Below are 15,614 nucleotides of genomic sequence, written 5' to 3'. Positions count from 1 at the left end.
CAACACCTCAACTCAACAGCAAACCTTGAATGCCCCAGCAACACACAAGGGGGCATAAAACTTGTGGCATCAACTTTTACCACAAGTTTGTGATGAATTTCCACTATCAGGCTTAGCTTCAGTGTTTGGCCAAACATTTTTGCCTTTCGTGTTTCCACCTCCGAGACCTGGCCCAAAAATATTCTAAAGGTTCCTGTCCTGACAGTCCTTTTTTCTTAAAAGTAATGGCTTTGTTCTGTTATGATAACTTCCAACTCATTATCGAAGGGAGGGAGAGGTTCACAGCTGCTCACAAGGAAGCAATTAACACATATAACTAATATTCTTATGTGATTCTCTCTCTGTGGTCCAGTCAGCTGAGAAGAGAGGGATGAGTGGGGCTAGTTATAGAAAAGTAATAGGAGACTGGCAGTCTGATATATGCCATCCATTTTAGAGCCAAATCATTTAATGTTTTGAAAAGTTATCCTAGATCAGGATTCATTGTTTGAATGTAAGATGCCAGGAGGCAGAACTAATAGATATATACTAGGAGCAACTGCTGCATAGCACTGTCTGTCTGTCTGTCTGTCTGTCTGTCTGTCTGTCTGTCTGTCTGTCTGTCTGTCTGCCTGCCTGCCTGCCTGCCTGCCTGCCTGCCTGCCTGCCTGCCTGCCTGCCTGCCTGCCTGTCTGTCTGTCTGTCTGTCTGTCTGTCTGTCTGACTCCAACTGTGTGTGGTAGGCTGACACAAATGAAGACTCAGTCGGCATGCTTGGAGTCTACAAATGGCATGTCATAAGAGAGGTGGGGGGAGGGAGAGAGAGAGAGAGAGAGAGAGAGAGAGAGAGCAGAGACAGAGTCACTGTGATTATTATTTCTCCCTGCTGGTCATCTATGAACATTTTGAAGAATAATCTGGCCTTAATGGCCATGTACTCTTATAATCTACACCTGGCAAAGCCAGAAGAGGACTGGCCACCCCTCAGAGCCTGGTTCCTCTCTAGGTTTCTTCCTAGGCTCCTGCCTTTCTAGGGAGTTTTTCCTAGCCACCGTCCTTCTACATCTGCATTGCTTGGTGTTTGGGGCTTAGGCTGGGTTTCTGTACAAGCACTTTGTGACATCTGCTCATGTAAAAAGGGCTTTATAAATACATTTGATTTTCCTTTATTTAACTAGGCAAGTCAGTTAAGAACAAACTCTTATTTTCAATGATGGCCTAGGAACAGTGGGTTAACTGCCTTGTTCAGGGGCAGAATGACAGATTTGTACCTTGTCAGCTCGGGGATTTGATCTTGCAACCTTTCAGTTACTAGTCCAACGCTCTAACCACTAGGCTACGCTGCTGATTGGTTGACTGAGAGAGAGAGGTGGGGGAGGGAGAGAGCAGGAAGAGAGAGAGTGAGAGAGCACAACAGAGAGAGAGAGAAAGAGTGAGTGCGCGAGAGAGAGCAAGAGACAGAGAGAGACCGAGAGAGAACATCAACTGCTACTCAATACTGCACTTCACCAAAGCCCAGAGATCATAGGCAGCACCAGTGACAAGTGGACAGTGGATGTTTTGTTTTCTCTATTCATAGAGTGCTCCTCTTTTCTCCCATGCTGGATTGAAAATGAGGCAGGGGGGCAACCCAACACGACAAGCCCCACCAAAACCGACAGAGATCGCTTCCTGCTCCCAGCACGCTAACAGATAGAGATATCACGCCTCCATGACATTAATACGGTTTACTGGAAGTGAAGCAAGATGCCACCTGATCCTGGTACCCAGAGCAGGTGCAGCCCTGGTCGGGCCTGAGAGGGACAAGGAACCTCTCATCAGTGCTCACCTCCCACCACATCAGTCAGACCCCCAAGGTTGCTATTCACAAAGCGTCTCAAGAGTACGAGTGCTGATCTAGGACCAGGTTCTCCCTGTCCATATGATTGTATTCATTAACACCTAAAAGGGAAAATTGACCCTAGGTCAGCACTCCTACTCTGAGACTTTTTGTGAAAACTGGCCCAGGCCCCCAGGCTTGGGTCTCCTCTACCTGGCTTGGGTCTCCTCTACCTGGCTTGGGTCTCCTCTACCTGGCTTGGGTCTCCTCTCTCTGGCTTGGGTCTCCTCTACCTGGCTTGGGTCTCCTCTACCTGGCTTGGGTCTCCTCTACCTGGCTTGGGTCTCCTCTCTCTGGCTTGGGTCTCCTCTACCTGGCTTGGATCTCCTCTACCTGGCTTGGGTCTCCTCTACCTGGCTTGGGTCTCCTCTACCTGGCTTGGGTCTCCTCTCTCTGGCTTGGGTCTCCTCTCTCTGGCTTGGGTCTCCTCTACCTGGCTTGGGTCTCCTCTACCTGGCTTGGGTCTCCTCTCTCTGGCTTGGGTCTCCTCTACCTGGCTTGGGTCTCCTCTACCTGGCTTGGGTCTCCTCTACCTGGCTTGGGTCTCCTCTACCTGGCTTGGGTCTCCTCTACCTGGCTTGGGTCTCCTCTCTCTGGCTTGGGTCTCCTCTACCTGGCTTGGGTCTCCTCTACCTGGCTTGGGTCTCCTCTCTCTGGCTTGGGTCTCCTCTACCTGGCTTGGGTCTCCTCTACCTGGCTTGGGTCTCCTCTACCTGGCTTGGGTCTCCTCTCCCTGGCTTGGGTCTCCTCTACCTGGCTTGGGTCTCCTCTCCCTGGCTTGGGTCTCCTCTCCCTGGCTTGGGTCTCCTCTCCCTGGCTTGGGTCTCCTCTCTCTGGCTTGGGTCTCCTCTCCCTGGCTTGGGTCTCATTTCTCTCTGGCTTGGGTCTCCTCTCCCTGGCTTGGGTCTCCTCTCCCTGGCTTGGGTCTCCTCTCCCTGGCTTGGGTCTCCTCTCATCTCGCAGTCTGAGGCAGCAGGCATTCAGTTAGCTCCACTCCTGATAATGAGTCTGGCTATCAGCCACCAGCCACTGGCCAATAGATAACCACCAGTGAGGGTGAGAGACACTCCACTTACCTCCCCATTCTCTCAGGTGAGAGATCCCTTCTGGGTAATGACTCCTTCTCCTCTTATCTCTAAAACCAATGAGGAGGGTGAAATGGCACAACACACACGCACACACGCACAGAAACACACACACACACACACAAACTGGATGGATGGGCTGCACTCCATCCCCCATTCCTCTCCTCCCCAGTTCTCTCCCTAGGGAGGTGTTGGACTCTTATCATGCAGTATATTAGCAGAGGAGAGGTCCTGATCCACATCTGGGAGAGGACAACTGATGGACACCCTTTTATCGCCTCTTAAAAAGACACAGCGTGGTAATGACTCACTTGATAGCCGGAGTGGGAAGAGAGGGAAGAGGGGAAGATGGGAAGAGGAGGAAGAGGGTAAGAGACGGAAGAGGGCCAGAGGCGGAAGAGGGGAAGAGACGGAAGAAGGGAAGAGACAGAATAGTGCAAGAGGGGAAGAGACGGAAGAGGGTAAGAGATGGAAGAGGGGAAGAGGGAAAAAGGGGAAGAGACAGAAGAGGGGAAGAGTGGAAGAGACGGAAGAGGGGAAGAGACAGAAGAGGGGAAGAGATGGAAGAGGGGAAGAGACGGAAGAGGGGAAGAGACAAATAGTGCAAGAGGGGAAGAGACAGAAGAGGGGAAGAGACAGAAGAGGGTAAGAGGGGAAGAGATGGAAGAGGGGAAGAGACAGAAGAGGGGAAGAGATGGAAGAGGGGAAGAGACGGAAGAGGGGAAGAGACAAATAGTGCAAGAGGGGAAGAGACAGAAGAGGGGAAGAGACAGAAGAGGGTAAGAGGGGAAGAGATGGAAGAGGGGAAGAGACAGAAGAGGGGAAGAGACAGAAGAGGGTAAGAGGGGAAGCGATGGAAGAGGGGAAGAGACAGAAGAGGGGAAGAGACAGAAGAGGGTAAGAGACAGAAGAGGGGAAGAGACAGAAGAGGGGAAGAGACAGAAGAGGGGAAGAGACAGAAGAGGGGAAGAGACAGAAGAGGGGAAGAGATAAAAGAGGGGAAGAGACAGAAGAGCGATAGAGGGATGAGAGAGGGAAACTGTGGTCATAGGAAGGGGGGCCAAGATTCCCTAATAGGACCAAACCACCTGACCAGCTACTACATGTTGGCTTCCCACCCCAAATATTAGTGGGATCCGTGATTTTATTTAGTATTTTATTTAACCTTTATTTATCACGTGAGTAAATTAAGAACAAATTCTTATTTACAACGATGGCCTAGAAATGTGGTGCATCGAAACAAAATACATTGTTGACAGTGTCACGCCCTGACCATAGAGCCTTTCTATTTCTCTATTTGGTCAGGTCAAGGTGTGATTTGGGTGGGCAATCTAGTTTTCTTATTTCTTTGTTTGGCCGGGTATGGTCCCCAATCAGAGGCAGCTGTCTATCGTTGTCTCTGATTGGGGATCATACTTAGGCAGCCCTTTTCCCACCTGTGATTGTGGGATCTTGTTTTTGTGTAGCTGCCAGCGAGCAGCCCAGAACATCACGTTCCGTTTCCTTTCTGTATTGTTTTTGGTTTCACTTCGATTAAAGGATGTGAAATTCCATGCACGTTGCGCCTTGGCTTATTTACGACAGAGAGTTTGAAGATAGTGAGCGTGACAGACAGATCTGGGTTTCAAATTAAATCTTTGTTGATGGCCTGCACTAGCCATCTCATGAGTAATCAAATCAAATAAAATTGTATTTGTCACATGCGCCGCATACAACAGTGAAATTATTACTTAACCAACAGTGCAGTTTTAAGGAAAATACCAACAAAAAAGTTAAGTAACAAATAATTAAAGAGCAGTAAAGCAGTATTGTTTACAATGTTCATTCACACAACAGCGAGTCAGCCCTAGGCTAGCTCATGTGTTTTCATAGCTGATCTGATGTTATCTTACACCAGACCATTTTCTCTGCCTGTTCTGTGCCTCATGGTTCATGGTGTGTGATGCACACTGCCTGACTGCATCATTCTCCACAGTGCAGAGCAGAGCAGAGCTGGCTTTGGCCTATGATGAGGAAACCAACAAACGGAGGCCTCAACTCACATAGTTAGCCTGAAGTCGACTGTGAAATAATTGATCAGATATTGCCCTGGCCCTGGCCACCCGTGTTTAGCTATAGATAAACAAACATCATGCTGAGGGAATACAACCGCTTACCACAGGCAAACACGCTCGACCACACTGCACACCACCACACACACATTTCCCTCCTATCCCAGGAGGTGTTTGGTGTGGTAATCCTCTGTGGCTTGCCTTTAAACCATGGAGTCATTCATCTTCATTACAGTCATGGCTAGAAGAAGCAGATCTGTTATGCTCTCAAACTAGGTTAATGCCTCTACTGTCTGTCTGGGAATAAAAAACGACTTTTCCACCTGGGTGTTTATCATGTCCTTCCACTGCTGGGATGGGGACATTACTAGCCTGGAATCCACACTGATATGCTGGTGAAACAGAGTATATCCCTTTTGGATTCTAGGCTAGGACATTACGGCACAGGGTGGTTAGTTCCTCCATAAAACAACATTTTCATTTTAACATGAAACATTCAGGAATAGATGGTAAAGGAGCACTCAGATATCAGAGAAAACGTTACGCAGCATTTTCTCTTCATTCTGAGGTGTTGTCAGAGTGGTTATTTGACAAAATAGGTAACGTTATCAACAATTGACTGAAAGCCTATCACTGAGGTGTTGTTATGTTAATACATATTTGATCTTAATCCAGATTGTGAGCAACAACAAAAAAAACTCCTCTCTTTCTCAGACCTTTTCACCGTTCAGAAAAACTGCAAGTGGTGCAGAAGTTACGCAAGCATGACAACTCAACTTAACCAACTTGGACAGAGAAAGGATTTCACAGCCCCAATTATAAGAGAAAATATTTTAAGAAACTGTGCTTAGTCTGGCAGAAAAACAACAGAGCCAGCACAAATATGTTATAACAAGGCTTTGGATGTCACAGGCGTTTAAATGTTCCCAGATGAGATCAAAGACTCAGGTGTAATTTATTAGCCTTGTTTTCTTCCCACAAGACCCAAACCTCCAGACAACCCCACCACCTCCACCCACACTTCCAGTTAAGACACAGACCTTTTAACTAAATGAACACCTCAGTTATATAGCCAAAGACCAGAACTATTATTTGACTAATCGTGGCTTCAAAACAGTAATCGGATGTGAAAAGGAAGCACAAAAGCAGAACTAGATGATCCCTAATTGCCCACCAGCCTACTGTGGGCAACATCACAGGTACGGCTGCACAAAGGGCTGGTTGAGACACATTTAGGGCTGTTCCCGACAAAATAAAATCTTGGTCAACTAAGAGTCGTCTATTCTTTTGACCAATTGATTGGTCGGAATTTTAAAACGTGTATTTTTCCATATATAGACACATCCTATGTGTTTTAATCAAATCAACTATATGCACTGAGCTTGTCTGTTGCTTTAAGCGAATTGTTGGATGAAATAATTAAGACACAAAAATGACAAGAGGGAGTGCCGAGCCTGGCTCAGACTTGCTGCGCGGTGTTAAAAAAAAGACAGCGAGTGACTGTGACTAGCACCCGCTCTCTCCTCCCTGCATCAACAGTGTGTATCACGCTATCAGTGTTGCTGAAGCGGCAACATAAATACAGACATTTCTGACTGAAAAGTTATGTTACCGAAATCTCTAATTTGTTTAAGAAAAACATTCCCTATACCCTCAACTTGGGCTGGGCGATATGGCAAATAAATTATCACGATATATATACACTGCTCAAAAAAATAAAGGGAACACTTAAACAACACAATGTAACTCCAAGTCAATCACACTTCTGTGAAATCAAACTGTCAAATTAGGAAGCAACACTGATTGACAATACATTTCACATGCTGTTGTGCAAATGGAATAGACAACAGGTGGAAATAATACGCAATTAGCAAGACACCCCCAATAAAGGAGTGGTTCTGCAGGTGGGGACCACAGACCACTTCTCAGTTCCTATGCTTCCTGGCTGATGTTTTGGTCACTTTTGAATGCTGGCGGTGCTTACACTCTAGTGGTAGCATGAGATGGAGTCTACAACCCACACAAGTGGCTCAGGTAGTGCAGCTCATCCAGGATGGCACATCAATGCGAGCTGTGGCAAGAAGGTTTGCTGTGTCTGTCAGCGTAGTGTTCAGAGCATGGAGGCGCTACCAGGAGACAGGCCAGTACATCAGATGTGGAGGAGGCCGTAGGAGGGCAACAACCCAGCAGCAGGACCGCTACCTCCGCCTTTGTGCAAGAAGGAGCAGGAGGAACACTGCCAGAGCTCTGCAAAATGACCTCCAGCAGGCCACAAATGTGCATGGGTCTGCTTAAACGGTCAGAAACAGACTCCATGAGGGTGGTATGAGGGCCCGACGTCCACAGGTGGGGGTTGTGCTTACAGCCCAACACTGTGCAGGACGTTTGGCATTTGCCAGAGAACACCAAGATTGGCAAATTCGCCACTGGCGCCCTGTGCTCTTCACAGATGAAAGCAGGTTCACACTGAGCACATGTGACAGACGTGACAGAGTCTGGAGACGCCGTGGAGAACGTTCTGCTGCCTGCAACATCCTCCAGCATGACCGGTTTGGCGGTGGGTCAGTCATGGTGTGGGGTGGCATTTCTTTGGGGGGCCGCACAGCCCTCCATGTGCTCGCCAGAGGTAGCCTGACTGCCATTAGGTACCGAGATGAGATCCTCAGACCCCTTGTGAGACCATATGCTGGTGCGGTTGGCCCTGGGTTCCTCCTAATGTAAGACAATGCTAGACCTCATGTGGCTGGAGTGTGTCAGCAGTTCCTGCAAGAGGAAGGCATTGATGCTATGGACTGGCCCGCCCGTTCCCCAGACCTGAATCCAATTGAGCACATCTGGGACATCATGTCTCGCTCCATCCACCAACGCCACGTTGCACCACAGACTGTCCAGGAGTTGGCGGATGCTTTAGTCCAGGTCTGGGAGGAGATCCCTCAGGAGACCATCCGCCACCTCATCAGGAGCATACCCAGGCATTGTAGGGAGGTCATACAGGCACGTGGAGGCCACACACACTACTGAGCCTCATTTTGACTTGTTTTAAGGACATTACATCAAAGTTGGATCAGCCTGTAGTGTGGTTTTCCACTTTAATTTTGAGTGTGACTCCAAATCCAGACCTCCATGGGTTGATAAATTGGATTTCCATTGATTATTTTTGTGTGATTTTGTTGTCAGCACATTCAACTATGTAAAGAAAAAAGTATTTAATAAGATTATTTCATTCATTCAGATCTAGGATGTGTTATTTTAGTGTTCCCTTTATTTTTTTGAGCAGTATATATTTATTTTCATTCGATACCGATAATTAGCATGATATTAATCAAATCATGTTTAAAAGGGTCATTCTGCTTCAGACTCAAGACTGCCTGAACAAACCCAAGGTTTTACTGTTTCTTATTTATTGTCAGATGTAGAAGAATTCACAAATAACATTAACTCTGGCTTGGGGATAGAAGCTGTTTAGAAGTCTGTTGGACCTAGACTTGGCTCTCCGGTATCGCTTGCCGTGCGGTAGCAGGGACAACAGTCTATGACTAGGGTGGCTGGAGTCTTAGACAATTTTTAGGGCCTTCCTCTGACACCACCTGGTATAGAGGTCCTGGATGGCAGGAATCTTGGCCCCAGTGATGTACTGGGCAATTCGCACAACCCTCTGTAGTGCCTTGCAGTCGGAGGCCGAGCAGTTGCCATACCAGGCAGTGATGCAACCAGTCAGGACCCTCTCGATGGTGCAGCTGTAGAACCTTTAGAGGATCTGAGGACCCATGCCAAATCTTTTCAGTCTCCTAGGGGGGAATAGCTTTTGTCGTGCCCTCTTTATGACATGTGCTTGGACCATGTTAGTTTGTTGGAGATGTGGACACCAAGGAACTTGAAGCTCCTCAACCTGCTCCACTGCAGCCCCGTCGATGAGAATGGGGGCGTGCTCATCCTCTTTTTCCTGTAGTCCACAATCAGCTCCTTTGTCTTGATCGAATTGAGGGAGAGGTTGTTGTCCTGGCACCACACGGACAGGTCTCTGACCTCCTCCCTATAGGCTGTCTCGTATTTGTCGGTGATCAGGCCTACCACTGTTGTGTCATCGGCAAATTTAGTGATGGTGTAGGAGTCATGCCTGGCCGTGCAGTCATGAGTGAACAGGGAGTACAGGAGGGGGCTGAGCACACACCCCTGAGGAGCCACTGTGTTGAGGATCAGCATGGCGGATGTGTTGTTACCTACCCTTACCACCTGGGGGCGACCCGTCAGGAAGTCCAGGATCCAGTTGCAGTGGGAGGTGTTTAGTCCCAGGGTCCTTAGCTTATCGATGAGCTTTGAGGGCACTATGGTGTTAAACGCTGAGCTGTAGTCAATGAATAGCATTCTCCCATAGGTGTTCCTTTTGTCGAGGTGGGAAAGGGCAGTGTGGAGTGCAATAGAGATTGCATCAACTGTGGAACTGTTGAGGCGGTATGCAAATTGGAGTGGGTCTAGGGTTTCTGGGATGATGGTGTTGATGTGAGCCATGACCAGCCTTTCAAAGCATTTCTCCATGGCTATCACTGCCACTGTTTTCACCTATATGAATCATTTTTCGTGGTTAATAGTGGTTTTTAGTGGGCGTATACCTAACCACGTGCATATTGTCACTTCTCCGCACATTCGTGCTGTGTCACAGAGGTGAAATGGACCTAATTATTCTATATCGACATTATCGAAAATGAATCTAAACGTTTTTATATCATTATTGGGGGAAGTAGTTACCTCGATAATTATTGATATTGATTTATCGCCCAGCCCTACCCTCAACGCTTTCTCTCTTTATGTGACACATGTATGCATCACATGCACGTGACCAATAGGGCCTTACCTATAGCATATCATAATCACATCAATAACTTGGTACATCGTAACACGTGATAGCAAAATCAATGCAGAGGATGTGACAAATAAACTTGAAAAGGGAATGTTTACTGGTTGCTCAGGTGGTAAAGGGGAAGTCAGATATGTGGAATAAATGTGACTAGTTGTGGAATATACTGGAGCTCAAGAAAAAGAAGGTAAGGAGCAAGCGTTGCATGCATATTAGGCCTATGTGTGCCAAACAGGTTCTATTAGAATACAATCAACTTTTTCTGACCGTTTGGAACAATGTAGACAACACTAGATCATTTATAAGCGTACCAGAGAGTCTGTTGTAAAGTTGTTTTGTTTTTTGTAAAGTCGCATTCCTTCGTGAATTTAATTTCTGAAATGAAATGGTTTAGGCGTATTTATTGTTTACGCTAATTATTCAATGGTCACTTTATTTTATGTTCAAACTAAAATGCTTGAATGCATTTCACATCATGAATGACTCGTATGATGTCTGATGACATGAACAAATAAATTATTGATTGATACAGTAGCCTATATACTGTAAGTATTAAAATAAAGGCATAAGTAAGTTACGGTATTAAGAATAAACAGGATGCGCTCTTAAGACTTACAGCTTGATGGTGGTGATACAAGGCTGCTTTAATAAACCTACTAATGATGATAATAATAATAATAATAATAATAATAGTAACAATAAAAAGGAGATCTGCTGCCTCCACCACATTGTTCTCAACAATAGTATGCTGGTTAACTTTGCTATTATGCACATAGCAACATGGTCTAGGAAAAGGCGCCAATTCAACAGCGCAGTGATGTGTTTCAGAACCGCGGACAGCGACCACTATCCAACGCTGGAGAAAGTGCATTTGTGGTAAAAAAATATTATTTTTATTTGTGTTACACCATTGCTCTTACATAATATAACCACATACAATTTCAGTAGCACATGTTTTAGACTGATAGACTGTGCCATCCCCACGGCCTCCACAATGGTTCAGTCCACTCAGACAGGCACCAATCAGACAGGTGTCTTGTACACCATGATTTGTAAAAACAAATGTGGCTACTGCTCGACTAAAGAAATCTCGTTCGACCAACAGCCTATCGACCAAACAATTGACCAGTCGACTAAATGGGGTCAACCCTAGACACATTAATTTTGCTTTCCTTTGCTTCCCTGTGCTGTGTATGATGATGGGTGAATTGGGCCCCTCTATCAGAGATAGGATACTCACCACCATTCATTCAATACGCCATTGGAATAAAAAAAAGGGTTACCTACAAAACAAATCTATGTCTATGTCATTGTATAGAGATGAGAGAAATACTGTTGAAACACAAAAAAAGGTCTTCTTAGTTTTGACCAGGTCCTGAGAGTGGCCACAGTGACGGAGGGTGCAAAAAGACAGGTGGACGGACAGACAGGCGGGCAGACAAACAGATAGATAAACAGATAGCCAGACGGGCAGACAAACAGATAGCCAGACGGGCAGACAAACAGGTAGACAAACAGATAGCCAGATGGGCAGACAAACGGGCAGACAAACAGATAGCCAAGCGGTCAGACAAACAGATAGCCAGATGGGCAGACAAACAGGTAGACAAACAGATAGCCAGACGGGCAGGCAAACGGGCAGACAAACAGATAGCCAGACGGGCAGACAAACAGATAGCCAGACGGGCAGACAAACGGGCAGACAAACAGATAGCCAAGCGGTCAGACAAACAGATAGCCAGGTGGGCAGACAAACTGATTGGCAGGTTGTTGTAACCTTGTGTGTGCATACATGGTGCAGGACCATAGAGATAGAATATTGTAGCCATAGAGACACAATATGGCAATGTTCTATATTATATTGTTCTGAGCGTGTATAAAAGTGTTCCATTTCATTCTGTAGTTGTAGAGGTGTGCGGTCGTGAGCAAGCCCAGCAGTACATCTCACTCCCAGCTACTAGCCCTGAGATTACATGCTGATGGGAGTGGAGCTGATAACAGAACAGAGGCTGTGAGAAGATCAATGTCACAGCATACAGACAGGGGTGGAATCTGCACCAGAATAATCTTCCCAGGACTTTTCTCAGTGACACAGACTTTTCATCCACCACCCCCCCTCTAACCACCCCACTCCCAAAGGAGAGCCCACACAATGCAGGCAGTCAGATAATCATCCAGAACCCCCTTCTTCAACCCCGCAACCCCACTCCCAAAGGAGAACCCACACAATGTAGCCAGTCCCTCACAATCTACTTCTGCCCTCTACACAACAGAAGCCTCTCACTGCAGGGAAACTAGTGTATTACATTTACATTGTATCAACAACACTGTCTGGTTGCATGATTATCCCCAATGACATCATGACTTTAACAACAACAACAAATATGGAGAAAACATTTAGAAGAGATTATCTGCATCGCAAACGGTTGCTATGGGGATTCTTACACAGGGAGAGAAAATGTAATTGTTGAGCAAACATTTTGTCCTTGACGCTTTTGTTACATCTAAAACAGCAAGATTGTGAATGTCATTATAGCACGCCCACACACGATGATCCTTCCTCACCACCGGAGAGAATAAAGAAAAGTTGAAACAGACCTTACAGCTGGATTTTGCAGCACTGTAGCCTTACATTCAGTAAGTTGGCTGTGCAAAGTGCATGAACGACACAGTAACAACTCTGCTAGTTTTTCAAATGAGTTGGTATTAAAAAGTTAAGCTAGAGAAGGCCTTGAATCTTTTCAGCTTTCCTTGAGAAAGGCAGAAACATTGATTTTACAGCTCATTTCATCAATAAACTAAAGCATGTACAACCTGCTTCTTCACTTCAGATACATGGAATTAAAAATCACACAGCACAGTGCTAAATTAATGCATTGGAATGACAAGTGTATCCTAGACCTACGTCATGCAGCTGGCTAGTGGCCTTATCTTTCAAATGAGCCAGTGCCAATAGAGGGAAGACCCAGGCTTTGGCACCCCTCTGAGGGGGAAGGGTCCTGGACAGAGACCCCCCTCACCACTGTATAGTCTGGGACTCTGTAAACCCTCATTGGAAAGGTGCCCCACCGCCTCTCTTTCCACTGTAGATGAATAGAGACACAACAGTACATATTACATGTCTCTCTGAACCTTCTCCAATAGCCACTACCTCTTAAACAAGAACACATTAGCATTTATGTGATTCTCTCTCTCTCTCTCATTCCCCCCATTGATGTGATGCAATGCAAGCTGGCCATGTGACTTGCTGGAATTGGAAATCAGCCTAGAGGTCACACAGGAGCATAATGGGTTAGTTTTACACATGCTGAAACAGGAGCTATTTGTGAAAATCGGGATTATGTTGTTTATCTGATCTGGACAAATCATTTTTCTCAATGGGGATAATAGACATACATTGCTTATAGCTTAATCTATAGAACTGTAATAACCTATGATTTTAAACTGCAGAAGAGCAGGTACTTTTTGTTATCTGATGAACCTTTATTAATTTAAGACTTCAAAGAACGGTTGGTATGCCAAATTAGAGTTATTGATTGAAAAACAAAACAAGTATGTCAAAGTAATTAGAGGGGTGGGGTCAACTCTGATCTGGAAGTCAGATTGCTAAGGCAAACTGGTTAAAACTATTGATATTCAGAGATACTTTCTCTGCAGTCTTGCATGGCAATGTTCTCTGCATCTAGTGAGGGGAGAAAAGTTAACATAAATTCTGAGAATATAGGCTATTTGTAACTTTTCTTCTACATTTTGGGGTCAGCCCCGTTGTGCACTAATTAGAAGGGGAAGAAACAAAGAGAAATGTTCACAGACAATTTGATACATGAAATGCACTGAAAATAAATATTTCAACAATAGTTCATCAATGAGCAAATGACACATTGTAGCTTTAGTAGGCTACCCTTTGAAACTTCCTTGTGATCATGTCCCCACATTCTTTCCCAAATTGGGCCCTATGCAATTAAATCATTTGAGACTTTCACAATAGAATTAGACCATATATTTAAAAAATGTGGAGCCTTTACAGCAGTTGGATATTTCACTGGGTACAAATTCCACCCATAAAAAAAGATTGCAGTTTTGAAACTGCAGTAAAAGTGCAGTAACTGCAGTCAACTGTGGTATTTTGGAAGCAGTAATTGCAGTAATTACAGAATACTACACTCTAACTGCAGTTACACTGCAAAATTACTACAGTAACAAAAAACTTCTTTTGGACGCAGTATTTGCAGCATACTGCAGTTATACTGCACTCTAAATGCAGTTATACTGCAATGTACTGCAGTTATACTGCACTCTGACAGCAATCTTTTTTCGTAAGGGCAAAACTTCTCAACAACATGAACATGCGGCGGCCTCCACGTAAACAAACGGGAACAACGCAGTTATTCAAATGTACCGTCATTCAACCACCTTTATCAAATCTTCACATTTACAGAAAAGTCTGAATAGTTTAAACCATCGACGACTCGAGAGTGAAAGTGCAATGCAGTCTCCTTCAATCCACAACACACTGCGTTAGCTTGTTAAATGAAACCAAATAACAATTCGTCCTTTAAGAATGGTCATGGACAAAGTTTCACTCGGCTCGTTCTGGCGCACAACAACTCACCTGCGAGACCAATGGGATAAGTGTTTGTTCCACCGACCGAGTTTTGATTTCCAGTCCGGAATCAAAGTTAACACTGCTGCAAGGAGATGAAGCCATTCCAGCCGATCTCTCTTTATTACACAATGCACTACTGGGTTACCGCTACCTGGCTTAACGTTTCAGTAAATTAGCGTAAACTAATGTGTTAAAGTATTTGGGGTTTATTCCTCTAGTTACACGGTCGACTGACTGACTCTAAAGAAGCATGCTGTTTTAATCCACTCGTGTTCGGCTGTGCTGCATTCTGTGCGCCCGCTAATGTCTATGTACTTTACTCAACTACGACAGGCAGAGAGGAGTCTGCAGCAACTAGCTAGAGAGAGTAGGTTGGCTATCCAGGACTATAGCCGTACGAGTAGGAACTGACAGGCACGCACATACACACACACACAAAGGTTGTAACGATCGAGAGAGAGAGAGCACACCGAGGAAGGACATGGACGTTTTAGTCTCTTATTTACAGAGCTCATTTCAGTTTGTTTTAAACTCGTACAACATGGTTTATTGTCCGCATAGCCTTTAGCCTACCCTAATGTTTTGTTATTATATGGTAGTAACCCTTGACTATTTGATGTAATATTCCATGACTCTCTCACCCGGATAGTTTTACGGACAAGCATCGAAGACAGCTCTCTCTATACCTTCTCAATTCACATGTTAACTTCATAGCCGGCGTTTGCTCAAGCCTATTGGAAGAATGAAGACATGTATGTAACAAGGTGTTTGCAGGATGTTGGGTGTTAACCATCTCTTTGGTGATTGGCAGCCTGATAGACTATACAGTATATATATTATTCTACAATGTAGAAAATAGTAAAAATTAAGAAAAACCCTTGAATGAGTACTTTTGCAAAAAAAGTACTCATTCAAGGGTTTTTCTTAATTTGTACTATTTTCTACATTGTAGAATAATAGTGAAGACATCAAAACTATGAAATAACACATATAGACACATATAGACACATAGACAGCTTTGCACACTTTTGACATTCTCTCAACCAGCTTAATGAGGAATGCTTTTCAAACAGTGTTGAAGGAGTTCCCACATATGATGAGCACATGTTGGCTGCTTTTCCTTCACTCTGCGGTCCAACTCATCCCAAACCATCTCAAT

General features: G+C 45.1%; 1 protein-coding gene across 5 annotated transcripts in view; it reads right to left on the bottom strand.

Annotated features, from left to right (window-relative positions):
- The window catches only part of ctnnal1 (catenin (cadherin-associated protein), alpha-like 1), a 132,892-nt gene extending 118,051 nt beyond the window's left edge, over window positions 1-14,841 (bottom strand). For all 5 annotated transcript variants that reach the window (XM_029734843.1, XM_029734846.1, XM_029734844.1 and 2 more), the window contains exon 1: window positions 14,462-14,841. In XM_029734843.1, the coding sequence (XP_029590703.1) occupies window positions 14,462-14,557 (96 nt within the window). In that variant the 5' untranslated portion in view covers window positions 14,558-14,841. The remainder of the gene's footprint in view (window positions 1-14,461) is intronic.
- Window positions 14,842-15,614: the final 773 nt, after the last annotated feature.

This window comes from Salmo trutta, chromosome 36 (genome assembly GCF_901001165.1).
Source record: "Salmo trutta chromosome 36, fSalTru1.1, whole genome shotgun sequence".
In the NCBI taxonomy this organism is placed as follows: domain Eukaryota; kingdom Metazoa; phylum Chordata; class Actinopteri; order Salmoniformes; family Salmonidae; genus Salmo; species Salmo trutta.
Note: the sequence above shows the minus strand (reverse complement) of the source record. Positions and strands in the feature narration are given on the sequence as shown.